The sequence below is a fragment of the Saprolegnia parasitica genome (assembly GCF_000151545.1).
Source record: "Saprolegnia parasitica CBS 223.65 unplaced genomic scaffold supercont2.275, whole genome shotgun sequence".
Lineage (NCBI taxonomy): Eukaryota > Oomycota > Saprolegniomycetes > Saprolegniales > Saprolegniaceae > Saprolegnia > Saprolegnia parasitica.
The window spans coordinates 1-15,534 of NW_012156669.1; the positions used below are offsets into that span (position 1 = coordinate 1).

General features: G+C 58.1%; 7 protein-coding genes across 7 annotated transcripts; 4 read left to right on the top strand and 3 right to left on the bottom strand.

The window, feature by feature from the left end:
• Positions 1-1,417: 1,417 nt before the first annotated feature.
• SPRG_16319 (hypothetical protein) lies at positions 1,418-2,534 on the top strand (the record flags this gene model as incomplete). Its single annotated transcript, XM_012355616.1, has 4 exons — positions 1,418-1,831; positions 1,878-1,949; positions 1,997-2,080; positions 2,134-2,534. The coding sequence occupies 4 exons, from the start codon at positions 1,418-1,420 to the stop codon at positions 2,440-2,442; spliced, it is 879 nt and encodes a 292-aa protein (XP_012211006.1). The 3' UTR covers positions 2,443-2,534.
• A 117-nt stretch (positions 2,535-2,651) lies between these two features.
• On the top strand, positions 2,652-4,173 carry SPRG_16320 (hypothetical protein; the record flags this gene model as incomplete). Its single annotated transcript, XM_012355617.1, has 4 exons — positions 2,652-2,962; positions 3,010-3,427; positions 3,492-3,635; positions 3,682-4,173. 4 exons carry the CDS (start codon positions 2,652-2,654, stop codon positions 4,171-4,173), a joined length of 1,365 nt encoding a protein of 454 aa, XP_012211007.1.
• A 1,119-nt stretch (positions 4,174-5,292) lies between these two features.
• SPRG_21729 (hypothetical protein) lies at positions 5,293-5,854 on the bottom strand (the record flags this gene model as incomplete). Its single annotated transcript, XM_012355618.1, has 2 exons — positions 5,293-5,663; positions 5,704-5,854. The coding sequence occupies 2 exons, from the start codon at positions 5,852-5,854 to the stop codon at positions 5,293-5,295; spliced, it is 522 nt and encodes a 173-aa protein (XP_012211008.1).
• Positions 5,855-6,093: 239 nt separating this feature from the next.
• SPRG_16321 (hypothetical protein) lies at positions 6,094-6,602 on the bottom strand (the record flags this gene model as incomplete). Its single annotated transcript, XM_012355619.1, has 2 exons — positions 6,094-6,425; positions 6,479-6,602. 2 exons carry the CDS (start codon positions 6,600-6,602, stop codon positions 6,211-6,213), a joined length of 339 nt encoding a protein of 112 aa, XP_012211009.1. The 3' UTR covers positions 6,094-6,210.
• A 704-nt stretch (positions 6,603-7,306) lies between these two features.
• Positions 7,307-7,737, top strand: SPRG_16322 (hypothetical protein). Its single transcript, XM_012355620.1, has 3 exons — positions 7,307-7,460; positions 7,504-7,550; positions 7,598-7,737. Exons 1-3 carry the CDS (start codon positions 7,334-7,336, stop codon positions 7,703-7,705), a joined length of 282 nt encoding a protein of 93 aa, XP_012211010.1. The 5' UTR covers positions 7,307-7,333; the 3' UTR covers positions 7,706-7,737.
• Positions 7,673-12,422, bottom strand: SPRG_16323 (hypothetical protein). Its single transcript, XM_012355621.1, has 9 exons — positions 10,883-12,422; positions 9,973-10,835; positions 9,859-9,930; positions 9,385-9,814; positions 9,137-9,335; positions 8,801-9,089; positions 8,597-8,753; positions 7,886-8,551; positions 7,673-7,839 (listed from the first exon to the last, which is right to left on the bottom strand). Exons 1-9 carry the CDS (start codon positions 12,389-12,391, stop codon positions 7,708-7,710), a joined length of 4,317 nt encoding a protein of 1,438 aa, XP_012211011.1. The 5' UTR covers positions 12,392-12,422; the 3' UTR covers positions 7,673-7,707.
• A 437-nt stretch (positions 12,423-12,859) lies between these two features.
• On the top strand, positions 12,860-15,484 carry SPRG_16324 (hypothetical protein; the record flags this gene model as incomplete). Its single annotated transcript, XM_012355622.1, has 7 exons — positions 12,860-13,201; positions 13,247-13,843; positions 13,889-14,135; positions 14,185-14,516; positions 14,580-15,081; positions 15,132-15,188; positions 15,234-15,484. Coding segments are annotated over 7 exons (2,328 nt in total), but the record flags the coding sequence as incomplete, so codon positions are not given.
• Between the last annotated feature and the right edge of the window lie 50 nt (positions 15,485-15,534).

Consider the following 15,534-nt stretch of genomic DNA (forward strand, 5'->3'; position numbering starts at 1 on the left):
GGAAAACCGCTCCGAGTAGTCCTCAAACCTCCCTTGACCCTAGTACAGTACTGTAGTTGTGCGGCTGTGAGAAACGTCAGAGCTGGGATCTTCGTTGCACGCTTTGTAAAGGCATGGACTTTCGAAAGTAGGCTACCCAATCCATGGCTAGCAGAGGTCTAGTCGGTGAGAGGAGGCGCGTGCCGGAGGTGCAACGGCGTGTGGGCCTCGAGCAAAAGCGGAGTCGCAAACGTCCTCCAAGTGTTGACGTCAAACATGTACATGACGCGCCGAGACGGGCGCTGAGGAGACCACTCCTCAGCTACACCAGATTCCGATAGCGTCGTTGGCAAAGTGGTAGGTTGCTCCAGACGAGAGCCACTACGAAAGGACGCGCGTCGGGCGTCTGAGTCGCCGCGCGCAGAGGTAGCCATGGGCGAGCAGCACGAGCAGACCAAGAAGCCGCGTGCGGCTCGTGTGCCGAATCGTGACTGAAGCCGCGATGCACGCCCACTGAAAGTCCACTTGGTGCAGGCGACACTCAGCGGGCGGCGTCATGGCCAATGCGTGCTTCGGCGGGCGAGCGCAGCTCGAGGTACATTTTAGTACAGCCCCGCGGCGATTGAACATAGAGGGCGCTGCATAGTACAAGCCCCAGTTGACGTCGTGGAAGAAACGAAATGTGATTGGCCGCCGGAGCGGGCACGACGCGGTGTATGACGTCAACGGCCATTTGGTCAACGGCCGCCTTTTTCGTGGCCGTTGCGCCCATGACGTGGCACGTTGTGTTGCACCGGTTTCGTTTTGGATGCGGGGGCGAGATGGCACGAGCAATTCAGTACTGTTGCACTAAGGGTATAAAAACCCTTGGCTACGCTACGAGGATAGGTATTTGCGTTGGACAAGCCGGCGTACCGTCGACCGACACGCTGCGATCTGGTCCGGGCCATCGGTGGACTTTAGCAGGTGGTCCACGGATCGGTGCCCGCGAACGATTCGCAGGAGACAATAAAATGCACCCATGCACCACGTGCGATGGTAATAACTTCGTAAATGCCTCCTAAAATACCGCGAGCGGAGCGTGTGCTGTCATAACAGTACAGTATCACGGCGCTATCGAGTCCACTCTGCGGTCCGACGTAGGCAGCGTAGGATATAAAGAGCACGCGGGGCGCACGTCGATCGCATTTAGAACTTGGTTTCTGTTGTTGGCTTGGGAAAGCAGTGAATGCTGTAGACACCAGTGTATCGGTTGTCAAGCGCAGGAATCCGACTTGGATCGCTTTCGCTGGTCAGGCCACGCCGGCTTTGCGGCATTTGATTGGTGGATATTCTCTGTTGCAGAATCCATTCCAATAAAAAACACTCGGATTGTGTATGCCTCGAAATATTTTTATGCACGGCCCAAGTGATTGGACCAGCCGTGGTGTAATTTACGATGACACCGCCGACGAAGCCGACCAAGAAGCCGGCCAAGAAGGCCAAGCAGGTCAAGCCGCTCGCGGTCGCACCCGGCAGCAACTGGCAAAAGCTCAAGGCCTCCGTCGCCAAGCCGGCCTCCAACAAGCCCAAGAAGCACGACCTCGCGCCGGCGCCCAAGGCCAAGAAGGCCAAGGCGGCGCCCAGCATCGACTGGATCGACACGAGCCTCATCGTGGCCATGGATTGCGAAATGGTCGGCGTCGGCTCGGACGGCAAGCGCAGTGTGCTCGCTCGCTGCAGTATCGTCGACTTTGACGGCAACGTCGTCTACGACGAGCATGTCAAGCCGCTCGAGCGCGTCACCGACTTTCGCACGCACGTCAGTGGCATCCGCGCCAAGTCTCTGCGCGACGCGCTCCCGTTTGAGCAGGTGCGTTTACGCGAATGATCACCGCTAAGCGCGACGGTGTCTTTAGTGCCAGAAGGACGTGGCGGCCATCTTCGACGGCAAGATCGTGGTCGGGCACGCCATTCGAAACGATATGCAGGTCGACGCGTGGCGCTGCAGAGCGAGATCATTGACATTGGCATCTAGGCACTCATGCTCACCCACCCCAAGGGTATGATCCGGGACACGACCAAGTACCGGCCGTACATGCGCCGCAAGGTCAACGGCACCGTACGCCCGCTTTGCATCGAGTCGTGTCATCTCACCTTTTACTGTCCTCGCAGAAACTGTACCCCAAGGCGCTCAAGCACTTGGCCGAAGAAGTGCTGCACAAGACGATCCAGACGGGCGAGCACGACTCGGTCGAAGATGCGCGCATCACGCTCGAGCTCTACAAGCGCGCGATGGGTCCGTGGGAGAAGGCTATCCGAGCCAGCAAGGCGCCGGGCCTCCTCGTGGGCCAGCAGCCGCCCAAGCTCCACCCCAAGACCAAGGCCGTCATCTCCGACACGCCCGCGACCGTCGACTCGGACGAGGACGAGTTTGACGCGGCAATTCGCAACATGGAACAGGGCCGCGTCAAGGCCACGTAAAGGCTTTGCGATCCCGGACGCCAAGCAGCTGTCGCTGGCCGAGTACGACGAATAAGACTTCCTCAACGCCATAGTACCATCTTCTTGTCCGACGTGGTTGTTGTCCACCGACTAGCTGGCTTCGGGTCCCTTTCTTTTTCACAGAATTCTGCCCGTTGGACGATGCACAGTCGCTCGCTGTCACTTTGGCCACAACGCAATTTGACGAGATGCTGCCCACGCACATTGAGCTCGACGCGCCCGACGGCTACAACCACACGGTGACGCCCAAGGTCCTTCTCGACGTGACGTCGCCCCGCACGTCGGCCCCGCTGCCGGGCTGCAGCGTGGCCTTTCTCCTCCTCCTCGCAGCGCCCAAGATGGCCATGAACATGGCGTGGGCCGCGCAGTGGGCTGCGTTTGGGCCGCTCCTCGAAACCATGGTGCCGAGCTGGGCGGTGCAGCTCATCCAGATTGTCGGCCCCATGACGGGGCTGCTCGTCGCGCCGACGGTCGGCGTGCTCAGCGACGCCTGCACGAGGTACTAGTACCATCCCTTGTCGACGTCTCTTACGGAAGATGTTCTAGCAAGTATGGGCGTCGCCGGCCGTTCCTGCTGTTTGGCGCGATCACAAGTGCGCTCTGCTGGCTGCTCATGATGTACGCGCGGGAGATTGGCGTCGCCTTGGGGGACGCAGGCACGCGCCAGCCCATGACGGCCCTCTTCACGATTATCTGCTACGTGTGGATGGACATGTCGGTCAACATTACGCAGACGCCGGTCAACCTCATCGTCGCTGACTTTGCCGGGCCGCGCCAGGTGCTCGCGGCGTCGATCGGCCAAGGCTACGCGATCGCCGGGTCGTTTTGTGTCTCGGGCTACATTTTGGCCTTTGGCCCGGCCCACGAGTCGATCCACGCGTTTCTTGGGATGCTCATCGGCGTCATGCTGCTCACCGTGCTGCCCGTGTGCGTCTTTGCCAAGGAGACGCCGCTGCCGCCGCCCGTGCCCCATCGCTCGCTGCACCCGCGTCCTCCGCGCCTTTGGCGCCGTGTACACGGGCCTCAAGACGCTGCCACGCAACTTGGTCGCCTTTTGCGTCTGCTTTCTGCTCGTGCAGTACGGCTACACGGCCTACAACGGGGCGAAGGGCCAGTTCTTTGGGCTCGTCGTCTTTGACGGCGATGCGAGTGGCGCCAACGCGTGCGGCAGCGTACACGCACGACCTCGCCTCTCGTATCTGATGCGTGCGTGCGTAGAGCTGTTCGCCGGAGCAAGACGCGTACAACCGGGGCGTCGCGCTCGCGGGCGGCGTCACTGACACGCTCTTCAACGTTGTCGGCCTGCTCTACATGGTGTTGCTGCCGTACTTGGTCGCTGCCGCCGGCGCCAAGTGGGTGCTAACCCTCTCGATGCTGCCCCAGGCGCTGCTGATCGTCATGGCGTTCTCCAAGATGGTGGCGCTCAACGTGGTCCTCGTCGTGCTCTGCGCGATCACGCAGAACGCGCTCTTTGCGATGCAGATCCCGGTCATCCTCCACGTGGTCGGGCACGGCGAAGACAATAAGCTCGGCTTGTACGCCGGCGCCTTCAACTCGGCCAACTGTGCCGGGCAGCTGCTCAACTTTGCAGTCGCGTCGGCGCTCGTGCAGACGTCGATGGGCCACGCACTCCCGGTGCTCGTCGGCGGCGTGGTCAGCCTCGCGGCCGTGGTCGTGGCGGCCGTCGCCCTCGAGATGCCGGGGATGTAGCCGTTGCGATGACTAAACCTTGTTGAATTGCATTTGGCGCTTGCAATGTACATGGCAACACGAGTGTACAGTCACGACACGCATAAGTTCTTAGGAGTTAGTCGTCGCCAAGGTCATCGTCTTCGCTCAGTTGTCGCGGGCGAGGGACGCCGAGGTCGTCGTCGCCGTTGTAAAAGGTGGTCAAATCCATATCGGGCTCGACCACGAGCTCAATTGACTCGAGGCGCGCGCGCTGAATCGCTTCCGCGTCGTCCGTCACTACATGTCACATAGAAATCTTAATCGAGAAATCTTGGTAGCAAAAGCAGCCTACCAAATAAATCGGGTTAAAGCAGCGCTAAGGGTTCAAGAAGAGTTGTTGCACAAGGCTCGCGACAAAAGGAGCGCAAGCCGTCCGCCTTTTATCGTCCTACCAGCGAAATGACCTATTTCACGTTTGCAAAAACAGTGGACCCACTGCTCACTTTTCACGAACCGGCCCTCTTTCCGGACGTCGAAAATTAAGAAGAAATCTTGGTAGCGAAAGCTCTCTTGTCGGTTTTCGTTGTTTGTTGTTTGATGGAGCATTTTGGGGATGTTTTTACATGTTAATTCGTTGTCCGATCCGAAGAAGGAATAGAAATGAACACGCAATAACGTAAAGCGCCAATTAATGGTTTTTTTAAATTCGAAGTACGGTTAAACTGAATTTTCTCTTGAACGAAGAATCGGATTCTGGATTTGAAAAGTGATTCGGATGTAAAATGACGTTGGCTACACGTAGAGCCCAAGAAGGCTGCGGTTCGTGCAGAAATGCGAACGTAGTGAAACGCAGCGTGCAAAAGTGATCTGAGCCAGATAATGGTTTTTCAAACATACTTGGTTTTTGTATTAAAAAAGTTCGAAAAAAACGAACTTTTTTCCTTCGACCAGTATATGTATTTTGACAGGCATTGATGTGTTATGGAAGGTTATTTATTGCTAGGGTGCCAGAGCATGAAAACTTCAGTAACACATTATAGAGATCAGCGAGCGATGGCTCCATCGGATCTGGCTCGACCTTACGATCTTTGGGCTGGTTTTGCGCTTCTTCGAGGCATTGGCTTTCTCCTTCTATGCTACGTTGAACTCACAGATCTATTAGACCTCGAGAAGCTCCCCGGCAATGCGCACGCGCTTCGGGGGATCGTTTGGGACCGTCAGCACGTTGTTGCGGATGTGTTGCCGTTTGCGAATCCATTCCGGCACCTTGTACGGCAGAAAAGTTCTCTGCCACAAAGACGAGACGACCGCGCTTGAGATACAATATCGAGCGCCACTGCGCGTCCGATCGTTGTCGCGTCGTCTATGAAAATGACGTGGTGCTGAAGATACCATGCTCTTTTGGACTGAAATACCGTTCCTGGTAAGGTACTTGTTGATGCTGCGACGCACGGCGCACTTGAACGGCGAGAACACACCAGCGGATGGACAAGTTGCGTGGCGTTGGCCGGCAACAGAAAAAGAAGAACCTACAGAAGTTTAGCCTTGCGGGCGTAGAATAGATTGTACCCCGAGCGACGACGCCAAGACTATAGCATGCTCCGAAACGTGGCTGGAGCAACCGTTTATCACAAAAAGTTGATCGGCCGTTCGACTTCATCCGGGACGCTCTGATGATTGCGCGCTCGAGGAAGGTGCCCTTGGACCTCTTGCACTTCATGAAGAAGATTGGGAAATGAGCGCATGACTGCTCGAGAGCCATTCCTTTGTGCTCCTGCTGCACCAGCTCTCTGCCAGCCTGCATTCCTCTCCCGCATTTTGGCGCGAAAGATTCTGGCCCTCGACGCGCCAAATACGTCTACCTCTTACAATTGATCGTATCGAATGTACAAAGGTATAAGCTAGGCACAGTATATTTTGCTTCTTCCTGATTGGTCAATCCAAAAAACCATTATTTGGCTCAGAACCATTATTTGGCGCTTTACGTTAAAGTGTCAAAAATGTATTACGATCTAATGGGATGCTCATTCGATACGATGCGTCCTACGCGTCTGCGTGTATGACTGACTGGGTGTGTTACAACTTGTTGTGGCCGCCCGACCCAGGCTTTCGCTTGCCCAAGAACTGGGTCCCGTTCTTGAAGCACTCTTCGACCTCTGCCAGAACATTCTTCACTGTCGGTCGACTGACCTTGAGGGCCGCAGCAATCGTCTTCACAGCGTCTTCGATGACCGGCTCCTCGGATGCAGGCCGTACAGCCTTGACGTAATACACTGCGATGGCAATGCAGACTTGCTCATCAGTGATTACGCGTGGCTTGGTTGCGTTCGCCTCATCCTCCCACGGGAGAGGACGCGCCGCGGCAGGCGGTGCGTCCGGCAGCAGCGGCGTCGATTCATTTGGAGGCGCCCGGCGCGGACGCTTAGATGCGGGCTCTGGGGCGGGAGGTTCAACTGCCGACGTGTCATGAACGAGAGCATTGGACGCGAGCCGTCTCGCCAGGGCATAAGGCTGCCGGCCCTTCACCCGCTGTCCTATGGCCTTGCCGCCACGCTTCTTGTAGCCCATGCACTTCCCCCGGTATTTTTTAATCGCGATGAATCGCATAAAAAATCATGAGGTTTCGGAGTAGTTATTATTATTTAAAATTGCCGCGGGAGCTGATACATTTGCCCTTTATATGCTTCTCAAGAAATTTAATTCTCACAAGCCAGCACTTGAGCTCAATGCGCTCATTTGGACTCCTTCCGTTCTTCTCGGACCTCGAAACGGACGACGTAGGGACACACACATCAAGAAAACGCGTGCTCCTATGTTTTTAGATTTGTCTAATTCGCAAAAATGACGAAACATATTGACAGTGAAAACAAGTGACGGCTGAAACGATTTGCCCATGCCTGCGGTACAGTAGTACTAGCAAGGGTATATATACCCTTGGTACTAGTACCGGCAGGTCAGCTGAGTTGCTTGAGAGAGAAAAGCTCAAGTTGCCGACATGAGCACCCAGCTGCACCGAGCCCCGTGTCGGCGGCCTTACAAGCACCACGGTGCTCCACGTGACGGTGCTCCAGTCCTTTGTCCGTGCACGTGACATTGCCCTTTCTGCTATTTCCCACCTACAGCTTATTTCCCACGCGTGGTTTTCTCATGCCAGCGTTTCAGAAGATCGCAACCCTTCCACAATAAGATCTTGAAAGCGATGGAGAGCAAGCACGCGTTGGTGAGCGACGGCGAGCTCCTCAAGTCGTCGAACAGCCTGAAGGCGACCAAGGCCAACCCGCGCCACGACTCGCTCGAGTACGACCCCGCGGTCGCCGAGCGTCTCGGTGAGTGTCATGTCTCGAGCGCGCTTCCAACGTCGAATGGTAGCGGCCACGTACAAGAAGCACGGTGGCGACCTCAAGGACATCTTCGAGGTGCATCCTTCTCCCGTAGTATGGGGCATGGGCCATAGCTATTGTAGGAGCTGGACGAGAACCCGCGCAAGGCGCTCAAGCACCCGCCGTCGGACGCAAACGACTTTGGCGTCAAGTACGCGCAGGGGTTTTACACATACGCCGAAGAAAAGTAAGACTACTCAACAGGCACGACCGTGCTCGAGCGCGTCGGTTTCTTGGGTTTGTTGACGCGCTTGGTTTGCTCGCTCTCACTCGAATCCTCATTTTCGGCGCGCTCGCGGGCGTTCGAGAGCTCGATCATCGCATTCTAGACGCCACCTCAGCCACAGCAGCGCTCCAGAAGAGGGATGTACCATATACTTGGGGTTGGCGTGGATCGAGTACGTCTTGACGGGCGCCGCCATCGCCTCCCACGTGAGCATGCGGTCGCCTTTGTTCCGCACGTCCGAGTCGACGATCCACTTGCGAATCAAGATCCCGTTCTCTTGGAGCTCGTAGCCTTTTGCGCTGTCGACGGCCTTGGCGGTGGCGTCGACCTGGTACTCGCCGGTGAAGTCCGGGTACTGCGACACGAGCGGCGTTTCGCCCGAGTACTTGCGCTTGCTGTGCATGAGCGTCTTCTGGAGCGTCGACGAGCACGAGTTGGCGACGCCGGTCGCGAGCCAGTACAGTGGCTTTTCCAGGATCGGCCACAAGAAAGCGCCAAAAAACTGCGATAAAAAGAAGAGCACGAGCGCGACGAGAAAGAAGAGGAAGATGGGAAAGACGTTGAGTCGCCAGATCTTGGACGAGAGGCCCGCGGAGCCGAGCGGATCGTACTGGCTCACGGCAGCTTGGAGCTCGTTGTAGAGGTCGTTGGTGTCGGTCGAGTTGGATGGGACGCCGAATTCGCGCAGAACCCACGACACGTTCAACAAGCCCGACTGGAGAAACATGCTGTTGCCGTACATCCACGTTGAGAAACCGAGGTGCAGCAAAAGCGCAAATGGTAGCATCGCCTGCGAGAGCTCGCCGAGCGCCTGCACTTCGTCAGCGAAAAACCGAGTAGAAATGAAGAAAGGTACCTCGTCGTAGGCGGTGCGGACCGAGTACAGCTTCATGATGGTCAGTTTATCGAGAAGATGCATGACGAGGCACGCGAGGGCAGCGACGGGAAGCAGCACGGGAATACCCCCGCAGTACATCATGGTCACAAACACCGTGTTGAGCACGAGCGGGTACCTACCTCGTACGTGATGACAATATTGTACACAACGCAGATAATAAACCGCAGCGAAATGTCAAAGGGCGGGCCTGCGAACAAGTCGTTCATTTGCTTTTGCGTCACTGCGGCCTTGAGCGCTCGCGACCGCCGCCACGGCCGAATGACGTACGTTTGCAAGATCGGTCCGATCTGCGGCGAGACCGCGTTGATGATCATGGTCGTCGAGATGCCAACGCCGACGCTAATGTACCACTGCCGCACAAAGTCGTCGAATTTGCCGTTGAGGATCTCCCGCAGCGTCGACGGCAGTGGCACCGAACTCAAGTTGGCGTTCACCAAGAGGACAATGATACCTAGTACATCCTTTTGTTTCCATCCCAGTTGAAGAACGTCGCTATACCCGTGTTGAGCAGCTGCGCGAAAAAGAGCTTGAGCACCGTGGCCGACGCGCGCTCGCTCTCACTCACGTGGCGCTCAAAGTCAGCAAAGGCGCGGAGAATCATCTGCAGCACGAGGTTGACGACAATGACCGTGGCCGCTGCGAGGAAGAGCGACGCATTCTTCTTGACGTAATTCGACAAGTACTCTTGGCACGGCAGCTAGCACACTCTCCTTTTACACCCATTGAAACATAGAGGGATGGGTTACCTGGTAGCTGTACATCTTTTTGGGGCCATCGAGCCAGCCGTAGAGAGAAATCGCGCGCTCGAGAGCGGGCTCGCAGTAGCATTTGAGGAGGTCGGATGCCTTGTACGTCGTACACGGCCGCGTCTTGTCGTCCTTGAGCGCCGGCTGGAAGCACGGGAGCGTGCTGCACGTCGTATCGAGGCTTGGAATCGCAGAGATGCAGCGGTTGGTCACGCACTGCGTCGCATTGCCGACCTGGATTTGCGGCACCACGACGTTGTTGGTGTACGAAATGTAGTAGCTTCCCGTCGGGCACGTCACGTTGGGGTATTGGTTCCAGTAGAGTTGCCACTTGAGCGTCGGGATCGCCGAGTAGTTGCCCGTAAAGACGGCCGGGAGCGCCTCGGAGCAAAAGTTGGGGATCGAGTCCCCTGCGAACGTAGCTTGCGCACTACAAGAACGAACGTAAAGAAGGTTGGTGCAATGGTTGCTTGCCTCTGCGCCAGCGAAATGACCGCGCACGACACGAGCAAGAGCAAAAACGTCACAAAGTTGGTCACATACCGCCTACACAACTGCGTACAAGAAGAACATATGTCGCATTTGTACCGAAAACGCCGCTCACGCACGGGCACTTCGAGGTTTTCCCAAATGATGTTGGACGGCTCGGGCGCTTGCTGCACCCAGAGCGCGTGAGTGCCCTGGAACCGAAGCTCCTTGGGCTGGAACCGGCGCGCCAAGCTGTACTGGCTCGTGCGGTAGTCACGCAGACACCTTATTGATCCATGGTACGAATGCATGACGGCTACGCAGGCGTACCGCCGCTGGGCCTCGACGCTGTTGAAGACAACAAAGGCGCAGTCGCAGTCGGTGAGGTTGTTGGCGCGGTTTTCGCGGAGCTCCTTGAGCTTGCTCGTTTTCTTCTCGAGGGTGTCGGTCACCTTTTCCAGCTGCGCTTCGATCCTAGACGCCCGCGCCATTTCGCTTGCAACAATTGCGAGAGAAGAAAGGTTGTACTTGGTTGTGATCTCAAGGCGGTCGGCCGCATCCATTGTGGGCAGCGCCTTGAGCGTTCTGAGAATGTCGTTGAGCTCGGCGGCCTTGCCCGTGAGGTATTCCATCGCCAGAAACGTCCGCAGGAGCCCGCCCGTTGGGTGCGCAATGCTCACTTCGGCCACGTACGTGCGCAGATACATCTCGTGGGGGTGCGTGAGGTGCGCCGTGTTGTCGACAGGCTTGGCGAGCCGCCCGCCGCGCGTCAAATCGCCTTGCACCTTGGGCGCCCGGGGCCGACCCCAGCAGCCGAGCTTCATCGGGTACTCTCTCCTCTCGGTCGTTGGGTCGTAGCGCGCGTTAAAGTGCTGTAAAATGCTTTCTTGGGTCGCCGACGGTGGCAAGCCGCGCACGTACACGGCGTATTTCGCCGGCGTAATCGCGTCGGCGTTGCGTGCAATGACTTGGTCCGCCGTGATCTATCGTCACAACGTCAACGTGTTGTTCTGGACGACTGGACGAATACCTTGAAGAACCACATGAACGCGGCAAACGTCAGGGAGTAGAGAAAGTCGCAGGCGGTGATGAGGTAGCTCACGATGTGGGGGTCGTCCGTGAAGGGGTTGCCGGCGCACCACTCGGTGGTCGCGTTCGCAGTCGAGTTGACGCCTTCGTTGGCGATCGTCAAGAGACCGAGACGCATCGGGTCAATCATCTGCGTGTCGATGCCGCGGGCCGACGCGTGCATGACGAGCGCTGGCAATGCCAGCACCGACATGACGACGAAGCAGAGACCCATGTACTTGGTGAAGAGGAAATAGAGCTGCAGGCCGACGCCGAGCTCGGCAATGTCCTTCATGGTCGTCTTAAAGAACGACTTGCCCGCGCCGAGACGCTCCGCGGCGGCAAAGTCTTTGGCGTACTTGATCATCTCGACGCGTGTGAGTGCTCTCTTGGCCGAGCCAGGACGATTGCGCAACCCGTCGAGATCCGCAGGCAGCGGAGCTGTGGTTGATGTGGTGATGCTTGTCGCCAACGGAGGGGCACTGGCTTCGTCCGTCCACGAAGGGTCCGGGTGGAACGACGACCAGCCGACCGCGCGATCAGGCTCTGGTGTCCATGAAGTGTTCGGATCCAGCGACGACCACCCAGCGTTCTCGGTGTTGGCCGCTTCGTCCATGTACGCCTGGCCTTGGTCTAAATTTTCTTGACCTGGCCACATTTGAGGGTTGTCAGTTTGACTTGTAACGGCGTCTCCTTCTGGCTGTGGCCACGCGTCCGAGGTGTCATTCGGGTCTGGATAGACATCTGCTTGGTCGCCTGCTCCATCGACCCACTCGGCGCCATCAGTCATGTCGTCGGCGTCATTGACCGTGTTGTCACCAAGCGCGCCGTCATCTTCGTGCGGTTCGTCGGGTGCCTCGTCGGTTGCCCACTGGCCTTCATTCTCTTCCATCGGTGCGTTTTCCATTGCATCGGTGTCTTGCACCCACTCTGCATTGGTGTCAGTGTCTGCAAGCACTGTTTCGTCACGCCACGCTCCCAAGTTGCTCTCTTCGGACGCTGTCTCGATCGGCGCGCCAAGGCTGGTGTCTTCAAGCGCTGCCTCGGTTGGCGTCTCGCTCGACCCCACGTCGTCAGGCGGAGCGCCGCCTTGGACCTCTGTCCATTCGCTGTATGTGGCGTCGGCCTCTGTCAGCGTACCTGCTGCGCCGTCGTCGACTTGGCCCGTTGTGACTGTGTCGTTTGCTGGTGTGCTCGCAGCATCGACTTCCTCCGGCACGACCTGCGACTCGGGATCCGTGCTGACGCTACGCGGATCAAGGTTGTCCGACATGGACGCGTCATTCTCCTCGGTGAGATTCGTCGCTGCGTCGGTGTAAGGGGTTGGCGGCTCGAGAGGCTCTGGCAAAGGCGGCGCCGAGGCTCCTGGCAATGGAGGCAGACGTATTGCGGACATCGCGATGGCGTCAGCTTCGAGGCTTGCCTCGACAGGACTCTCGGGCGTACTTCCTTGAGCCAATTCGGGCTCCATCTTGCGCCGCAGCGACGACCGTTGAACGTTTAGAGGCGTTTGAAATGGTCAACCGCCTGTCTATCAATAGCGTTCATTTGTAGCTGCATCGCAACCACACGAGATGCGTATGGAGCATTTACAGCAATCCAAACAGGGGAATGAAGCAATTCGCTTGATCCTAACTCACCAAGCGGCTTGTGGAAGCAGACGGCGTTTCCTCGTGGGTTGCCGACAGTGGCAGGGAGGCCCCATTGTCCAGGCAAGCAATGACACCTTAAAGCCCTAAACGAGTCTGTCGCCTAGAACCAATAGACTGGGGCGGCTTGCTTAACCCTCCAACGCCTGGTTCATGTAAAATCAAGGGCACGTCAACGAAGTGTACTCAGTGTAATTGCTGGACCACCCCCATGTCAACCGGAGTGATCCGGAGGCGTCTAATCATAGCCTGCGAAAGATCGCTTGTCGAGCGCACCAGAAACGCCGATCATGGTGGGCGGGCCGCGACCGAGCGAGCCACCGGCGTCCAACCTCGGGAGCATCAGCCTCAACGAGTCCATGTTCAAGCTCAGCGAGCTCATGAAGCTCCACGGCGTCTTTGAGCAAGACTCGGCGCTCACCGAGAAGCAGTTCGTATCGCACTTTGGCTCGATCCTCGGCGGCGACCACTGGACGCCGACGCAGATCTCGCAGCTCTTTATGAAGATCGACGCCAACTCGGACGGGACTGTGGACTGGGACGAGTTCACGAACTTCATGTTCCTCAACGCCAACGCGACCAAAGACTCGTCCGCGACCTCGACCGCCGCCTTTCTGCCCCGCGACGACTATGTACACGGCCAAGGATGATGATGGCGTCGTCTTACGCGCATGTAGGTGGCCGAAGAGACGCCCGTGACGACCCACCGGGCGCGCGACGTCTTCGTTGCGATCGAGACGCTGCCACGCAGCGGCCAGTACCTCGCGTGCACCCACGGCGGCGTCATCTCGACGTTCGCGCCGACAGCGCTGGCGGCGCCGCTCCAGTCGTTCAAGACGGCGAGCGCTCGCAGCAAGTCGGACTGGATCTCGAGCATGGTCTATTTGCGCGTGAGCGGCAAGGTGGCTGTCGCGTCCATGGAGGCTGGCGTCGTCTTCTACGATCTCTCGACGCCCGACAAGAAGATCGTGTCCAAAATCCCATTTTCCGAGTTGGAGCATGCGACGCCGCTGAGTTTGAGCACGATGGTCGACGAAGGGAGCATGCGCGAGAGCCTCTTCATTGGCGACGACGTCGGCTTCGTCACGCAAATCGTTTTTGACGAGCCGACGACGTGGCACGTGTGCGACGGCGAAATCGGCTGCCACAGCGACCCGACGCTCGACGGCTGCAAAATCTCACGCGTCGAGCGTCACACCGACTACATTTCATGCCTCGAGTTTGTCTCGGACCTCAACTGCCTCGTCTCGGCGTCCCACGATGGCTCGGTCAAGGTACCGTGGCCCATGATCGTCCAGTTTGGATGAGGCATTCACTAGGTGGTGGATATCACACGGGGCGCGCTCAAGCGCGACTTTCGACAGCACCGCGGCGCTGTCTACTCGTTTGCGTGGTGCAAGGAGCCCAAGCTCATCGCGAGCTGCGGCCTCGAGCGTCAAGTGCTGCTCTGGAGCCCGTACTCGATCCGGCTCGTCGGTCGCCTCGTGGGCCACACGTGCTCGATCAAACAAGTCATCTGGAATGCCGCGTCGTACAGCCTCTTGAGCCTCGGCTTTGACGGCCTCGGTACCGACACTGTTGGTGTGCGATTGCTCTGACACGCGCGCAATGCTAGTGCGCGTGTGGGACGTGAAAAACTGCAAGTGCAATCAGGTCATTGAAGACGCCTCGCACGAACGCCACAAGGTGAGTTTGCTCGCGTTCGACGCCCGCTACAAGCACTTGATCACGGCGTCGAGTGCGCTCAACGACTGGCCCCTGCACCCGATGGTCGGCGTCCAAGAAGCGCTGCAGCCGCACGAGCATCCCATCTGCAAGATCCTCTTCGATCCCTCGTTCCAGCAAGTCGTGAGCATCGACACCAACGCGCACGTTGTGCTATGGAACCTCCTCGACGGCTCGATGATTTCCAACTTTGACATCTCCGACTCGACCATCACCGCCGCCGTAAACCCCATTTTGACTCGCACACGGATCGAAGGAGGAGGATAACTGGAGAGATCTTACTAGGCGCTGGACGAGTCAGGGCGTCGGCTCATCACGGGCAGTCACGCCGGCGACGACGTCAAGCTATGGAACTTCAGCAACGGCAGTCTCCTCACGACGCTCAAGAAAGAGAAGGATGACCACCATCTTGACGCCCTCCTGCGCTTTAACCGCGCCGAGCTCGACGACGACGCGGGCCGAGTCAAGCTGCCGCCGAGTCTGCACACACAGAGCGTGCACGTGCCCCGCGTGCCCCGGTGCATCGCGCCAAAGTCGAACGAAGTCACAAGCGTGCTCTCCATCACAACGTCGATTCCGTTCTCGTCCGGGCGCGGCTTTACGCAGTCGAAATACATTGCGTGCACGGGCTGGGACCGCCGCGTGTACGTCTGGAACGACTCGAACGCGACCGAGTACCTCCGCTGCATGCCCGAGAAGAAGCGGGCGACGGGGCACACGGACGACGTTCTGTCGCTGACCTATTGCCCGCCCAAGAGCATCGCGACGGGCGGCGTCGACGGCTGCGGTGCGACCTCTCTCGCGTGTGTGTGAAGATGCATCATCCTCACCATCTAGTCATTCTCTGGGGCCTCAACTCGGGCGACGTCATGCACAAGTTTCAATTCTCGAGCGGTGTGCACTACTACCTTGCAACGGCTCATCGCTCGTCTTTGGTAGGTATCGAAGCGCTCATGTACCCGCCCAAGCTCGGGCTCCTCGTTGGCGTGACGACGAACGCGACGCTCGTCCTCATCAACCCGCGCCACACGGTGGTGCACGCGACCGTCGACCTGCGGGAAGACGACGCCCTTTGCGAAGTCCGCGTCGCGCGCTGCGACGTCGATGGCGAGCTGCTCTTCACGGGTCTCTCCAACGGACTCGTCCAGGTGTTCCGGCTCACGTGCCTCCCACTTTTGTGCGTGGAGAACGTGCACGCGTGGACCGCGCACGAGACCTCGATCGCCGCGCTCGACTACGT